This window comes from Brassica oleracea, chromosome C5 (assembly GCF_000695525.1).
Source record: "Brassica oleracea var. oleracea cultivar TO1000 chromosome C5, BOL, whole genome shotgun sequence".
Classification (NCBI taxonomy): Eukaryota; Viridiplantae; Streptophyta; class Magnoliopsida; order Brassicales; family Brassicaceae; genus Brassica; species Brassica oleracea.
In genome coordinates this window covers 9066324-9072841 of record NC_027752.1, presented here as the reverse complement: position 1 = coordinate 9072841, position 6518 = coordinate 9066324, and the positions used below count along the sequence as shown (strand labels likewise).

Sequence of the window (6518 nt, the reverse complement as noted above, 5' to 3'; positions counted from 1 at the left end):
TTGTTGACCTTACGCAGGTTGACTGCTTCCAGACTTGTTAACAGAGAAAAAAGCTTAAGTTATAAACAGCCCTTGAATAATTAAGAAGAAATAGAACTTACGGTCGAGGTTGAGTAATTGATAAAACCGTATGCCCAACTGATGACTGCAACAAAACAAAGGGAAACCACCAATATCAGTTTCTGAGGCTTGAGTTTTATGTAAAACCACCAATAATTAGTAATTATTAACATACAGTTTCTTATGCGTAAGACTCTTAACCATAAAGTTAGAATCAGTTTTTCAAGAAATATATCGTTGTGTGTTCCCATCTGAACCATTCGTTCAACTTGATTCACCAACAGAATCAAGGGAACCTTGAAGACCAACATTGCTAGTCATGTTAACATCCAAGCTCATTTCCTGTAACTATCACAACTTTCTAAATAGATTTGAAGACATTTTTGACGTGTTAGACAGTAAAGAAAGACATATATCAAAGGATATTAAGATGTGAGTAAAGCAACTCGTGTATTTGTAGTTAATGACCTTTTGTTTATGAAACATTTATGCAAATGAAATTGCGTTGATGGACTGGTAATATGGTGGTCTGTAATTCGGAGTGAAATTTTATATAGAGGTGAAGGAGTACCTGAGAAGTCGCTTGTTAAAAATTAGGGTTTGGCAAACCTTGGTGGGAAGGTGTAGAGGTGGAGAGATGGCTGGAGTTAATAGCGTTACCCAAACGTTGCAACACCGGCTCAACAAAATAAGAGAATGGAGAAGACCGTCTTTGTAAGGAGAGTTGGGCCTTAAGTGGGCTACGAAGATAATTACGGAGAGTGGATTACGGTTCTTAACTTTGCAATGCTTTTAATTTTAGTGGGCTAATTTGTTGGTTTGTTTTTGCTACCGGAAGTGTGGTATTTAGCAGATGACATGTCGAGATTTAGCAGATGACGTGTCAAGATTTGCCCTCTCCTACCTGATGACGTGGCTTAATGAAGAGAGAAGCAAGTCTGTTTTATTGTATAAGATTTAATAAATTTAAAGTTCAAGAAAAAAACATCATATAAATAATGAATATACAATTTATACTTGTCTTTACTTTAATTTAATAACTGCATATAAGCATATTTGCTTTTGAAACTTTACTACGGTGATAATACTCCACTCAATTATTTTCTTCCTAATAACAACATACTCGAGTCAATTTATAAAATGATCAACAAATTAAAAAAAAAGTATGCTTTCAATAATGTAACACAATAATTAAGTAGGCGCATACCTATCACATGACTAAATTAAAAACGTAGTTGATAGGGAGGTCCGTTTTCCACGTGGCTATATGACAACTTCGTTTTACATGTGGTCCTGGCGACGTCAGTTTGGACCGCACTATGCCACGATGTTATGATATAGACATTTCAGCACATACAATAAAGTCACGGAACTCACACCGTTGCCTATATATCTTGATTTTCTTTGCCAATATTTCTTGATTTTAAACCGTCTGTAAGGGGTCGTGCTAATGTTATTTTTTTTATTGAAAGAACAATCGCGCTAATGTTCATAAAAGTAAAGAGAATATAATGTATACTAGGTTGATCCGCGCATTGCGCGGAATTAATGTTATATATTAAAATAATTTTTATATATTATTATTCATTTGTGCTCATTTACGTATCATGTATATAATTAAATTAGAGTAAACACATAAATATACTATATGTATATATATAATGTATTTTAATATAAATATTTATTATTGAGAATTTGAACTCATATGATAAACACAAAATTTCTAATGTGCAATTTTTTCAATGCAAATTTCAAAATTAAATTATTAAAGTTTCAATACTTTTTCAATACAAATTTAGAAATTAACATATTAATGTATTTTTATATGTTATAGTTTAATTTAAAACTATATTAATATATAATATGAATGTCAATTAAATGAGACTTCATATTCATACGATTTTATGATCATTTGTATCTTGTTATTACAAAAAAATTTAAACCATTGATCACAAAATTTTAGTGTGAGACATTTAACATTTTTAATAATTTATAGTCGTTTTAAAAATTTAAAATATAACATATAAGAAAAAATCTAATTTTTTATTATATGGTTAATATGATTGTTTAATATCTTTTAATAATATAAAATTAAACAAAAAAGGTAAGATACAAAATTGTTATCAAATATTTATTATTTATAACCATTAATTATCATATATATGTTAATCATATTAGCTAATTCCGTAGCTTTTGTTTAAAGAAAGTGCGATAATATTCTTTTATACCCTTTTTATCATTTTGATAGTTAATTTAATAAAAAACTATAATATATGTTAAGATAGACCAACCTATTTTTCTAAAAATTCTTAATTTCATTCTCATGGTGACACATGGCTACAAAACAATGTTAGTAATGTTTATCAATTAATATATAGGGAATTTTCTGTAAAATTAGGATGTATATAATGATAAATAAGTGCGCTTCCTTGCAAAAACTACGCAGATTTATTTCATTAATAATGAAATGTTACCATTTGTAGTCTATAAATGGATCATAGCCGTTGGACGTAAAAAAAAAAAAAAGGATCATAGCCAAATAAAAATACAACTATGTAAATATTACATAAAGTTACATAAAAACCTAAACTCCAAAGCAGTGTGTGGACCAGGAAAGACAGAAGAAAAAGCAATTATCACAGACTTATTATTGTCTTTTGTTTTTTCTTGTTAAAACACCTACTCTATAAAATGAGATAAGAATGAATGAGATTGAATTGTCAACATAGATTTTATTTTATTAAATAAAAAATAGTTTCCTTGTTCCCTTTTTCACAACTGGTAAGACAAAATGCTTGTTAAGTCATAAAGAAAAACTACATAAGATTTTCTACAGGATTAAATTCAAATAAATAATTGCCCGATTAGCAGAAAATCATCACAAATCATTAAAAAAAATTTGAAAAAGAAAAAAAAAAATTATGAAAAAATCATAAATTTCCTATTTTGTTTCACTGCACCCATCTTTTATACTAAATGTTAATTAAACTGAGACACATCACTTTAAAGAAATTATTCTCCTGGTCGGTAGATGAGCATTATTCTTTGTCGCAACGTGCAAAAGAATAAAATGTACTAAGTAAATACATAAACGATCATCTCTCATATTAAACCATTTATTAAGCAAATGAGATGATCATCAAGTAGGTCAGTCATCAAGTAGGCCAGTCTCATAGACACTATACGGTGATGACGAACTAGAGTTATATACTCCGTTAGTTTCAAAGTCCATTTGACCAATCTCATCCATAAAACGCCTCATATTTTCCTCGTCCCACATCAGAAAATCATCTTCCTGATCATCACCTGCTAAAGCCTTCCCATGATCCTTGTTCGACTCTTCAAACTCTTCTTCTTGACTAGTAATGATTGGCGTTCTCGGATCCGACAAGATGTTCTTGATCCTGTCGACACCGTGTTCTCTAGATGAGATACCCGTGGCAAGCCTGTTAAGGAGACTGGCTGAGCCGGAGGAGGAGAAAGACGGAGATGGACTCACCGTCGAGGAGGAAGAGTTGCCGCAATCTATGTTGAACGACGGTATTTTGACGGCGAGGTTAATGATTGGTTGGTGTGTCATTTGGTCGATTCCGTTTCTCTCGAGCCTTTTCTTGAGACAAGAGTTCCAATGGTTTTTGATGTCGTTGTCTGATCGACCCGGCATCTGCTGTGCTATGGCAGCCCATCTACAACAGATTCTTTTTAGTTCAACCTAAATTTCTTTAACAAAAAAAGCATTGAGAATTATCTACCATATTGGAACATTAGCATTGGCAGTTTTGTACAATAGTTTTTCACCATAACAATTAAGAAAATGAAAGTTATGATAGAAAAAAGACAAGAGAATAGTTTCTGATTGGAAAAACTTTCAAAAGCTGAAAAACTCATAAACCATTTATGCTTTCAAATAGTATATTTTCTATTAAAATATTAAATTTTAATCAAATAATTGAATTAATTAAAATATTAACATATTGATGTATACATAATAATGATTTTATTGATCAGTTTTTATTTAGTTTTCATTGCTTCTCTCTCATACTTCTTTATGATTTTTTAACCAATTCACTCAATATATATCTGACTTAGATAAATAAAATAAATTTATTTAAAATCTGTAAAAAATATGTAGTTCTCCCGGTTGCTAAATAATAATTAAATATTCAAAATAATAGGTGGATGAAAATTGTAGTACCATTATGCTGTAATATCTAATTTACGTGTGTTAAAAATATAATCATAATTAATATTGCTTCTCACAACATTTAATTCTTACAATTGGTGCCAGTGTCTTGAATAGAAGCTGTGCCCTAATAGCTGTATCCGTATACCACCAATCCACTAGGCGATTGTCTCTCACAACAATTAATTTTTACAGTTGGTGTCTTGAATATACATAGTACATACATATGCTTTAATATTAGCATTTATAATTTTTTTTTTTTTGAACAAATTTAGCATTTATAATTTTATATACATAATATAAGCATGAAACTCTGACTATGGCAAATCGGTTTTATATGATTAATTTATTGATATACCTGTTCCCGAGAATAGACTGGAAATTGATAATAGCTTCTTCTTCTTCAGGAGTGAATTTGCCTTTCTTGACCCCAGGCCTTAGATAGTTAAGCCATCTCAATCTGCAGCTCTTTCCACATCTCTGCAAACCTTTTTTCATCACCAATAAGATTAAAACATAAATTATTATAGCAGTTTAATATTGTGAATTTTTTTGCTTTAGGAGTACTATGATTTAAACCTTTGGAAACTTATGTCTAAAAATGACTGATATCGTCAGGAACATATTACTTTTCTATGCAGGCAGATTTGCAATATATACAGAAAACTCACATGAAACACATTCACGTATTTACAAGAAAATTACGATAATGATAAAAAGTTATAAGCAATGATTAATACGTAAAGTATCCCTTTTTTTTGGTCAAACACGTAAAGTATCCCCTTATTTTACGTTTTACACTCTATTTTACTTCTAGTCTTCAGTTGTTGTTGATTTAGCCAAAAATATCAAAAATCCTTTTGATTAAAAGTTTCTCAGTTTATCACTTAATTTCAGTTTGGTTACGATTATGACACAAGAAAGTGAGTATTAATTTCATTTTGTCACTATTTACAAAAATCTATCATGTTTGTGGTGGAGTTAGATAAAAACGACACAATAATTATGCCGCTAGCTCCTCCTACGAAACATGTTTTGGTGTTTAGTACTAAACAAACAAAAAAATCATATAGCTGTATAGGGTAAAATATAGATAACTACCAGCTTTGCGAGGGAGAAAACGCCAGTCGCCGATGCCGTATTCGTTGATATAAGCGACGAGTTTTTGGTCTTCCTCGTCCGTCCATCCTCCTCTCTTCGTCCCGTCGGCATCGAACCACGTCGCTCTGCCCATAATCTCTCAGCCCGGCCAAGTCTATATCGCCACGTGATATTCACCTTATGACAGGGCAAGAGCTTACTGACTTATATGGAAAAACTGAGGGCTGATCTCCCTAATACTTTCACTTATTTTAGAATGGTCTCTTGAATGAAATAAGAGTTGTAGCTACTCTATAAATACCCCACATCTTTTGTTTTATATGAATATTTTATTTGCTAATTATTTTTTGTATAGTAGTTTTCAAAACGGTAAAAGGTGCGTTTCATAGGAAAATTCACTTCTATTTTTATATTTTCTGCTAATCCACTTAGACCATCTCTAATCCACTTATACACTTCTAGTAGTTTTCGTCGTAAATTCATAGGAAAATTACAACTACCAGATTCAAAATTTCCTATAAATATGGATGTTTAAACATCATTTTAAACACACGAACAACAAAAAACGTGAAAGAAAAAAAATGGCTGGCTCCGGGACTATTCACGAGTTGCGGAAGTGGATGTATATGCATAGAGATGCTAACGGGAGAGTGACGAAAGAATACCTTGCGGGTCTGGAGACATTTATGCATCAAGCAGATTCAACACCGCTCGCCCAAGAAAGTGGTAAGATGTTCTGTCCTTGCAACAATTCGAAACTGGCAAACCGTGAAAATGTTTGGAAGCATTTAATAAATAGAGGTTTCACGCCAAATTACTATATCTGGTTTCAACATGGAGAAGGTTTTAATTATGATCAGAATGAAGCTAGTAGTAGTAATAGCAATTTTCAGAGAAAAAGAACCGTTGATCATCATTTGCATAATGAACATAGTTACCATCAGGAGGAGATGGTAGATTATGATAGGGTTCATGATATGGTAGCTGATGCATTCGTAGCTCATGATGAAGAACCTAATATAGATGCAAAAAAGTTTTACGAAATGTTAAACGCGGCGAATCAACCACTTTACAGTGGTTGTAGAGAAGGTCTCTCTAAATTGTCGTTAGCTGCTAGAATGATGAATATTAAAACTGATCACAATCTACATGAAAGTTGCATGAACGAATGGGC

At 31.5% G+C, this 6518-nt stretch overlaps 1 protein-coding gene and 1 long non-coding RNA gene across 3 annotated transcripts in view; both read right to left on the bottom strand.

Annotated features, from left to right (window-relative positions):
• The window catches only part of LOC106294044, a 7442-nt gene extending 6943 nt beyond the window's left edge, over window positions 1-499 (bottom strand). Inside the window, exon 1 of the long non-coding RNA XR_001260718.1 lies at window positions 236-499. This is a non-coding gene — a long non-coding RNA (uncharacterized LOC106294044). The remainder of the gene's footprint in view (window positions 1-235) is intronic.
• A 2585-nt stretch (window positions 500-3084) lies between these two features.
• On the bottom strand, window positions 3085-5608 carry LOC106344060 (transcription factor MYB32-like). Of its 2 annotated transcripts, XM_013783442.1 has the most exons (4): window positions 5345-5608; window positions 4602-4731; window positions 3560-3746; window positions 3304-3464 (listed from the first exon to the last, which is right to left on the bottom strand). In XM_013783442.1, the coding sequence occupies exons 1-4, from the start codon at window positions 5475-5477 to the stop codon at window positions 3420-3422; spliced, it is 495 nt and encodes a 164-aa protein (XP_013638896.1). In that variant the 5' UTR covers window positions 5478-5608; the 3' UTR covers window positions 3304-3419. The 2 variants fall into 2 exon arrangements, with proteins under 2 accessions (XP_013638895.1, XP_013638896.1); XM_013783441.1 differs by having other exon boundaries at window positions 3085-3746.
• Window positions 5609-6518: the final 910 nt, after the last annotated feature.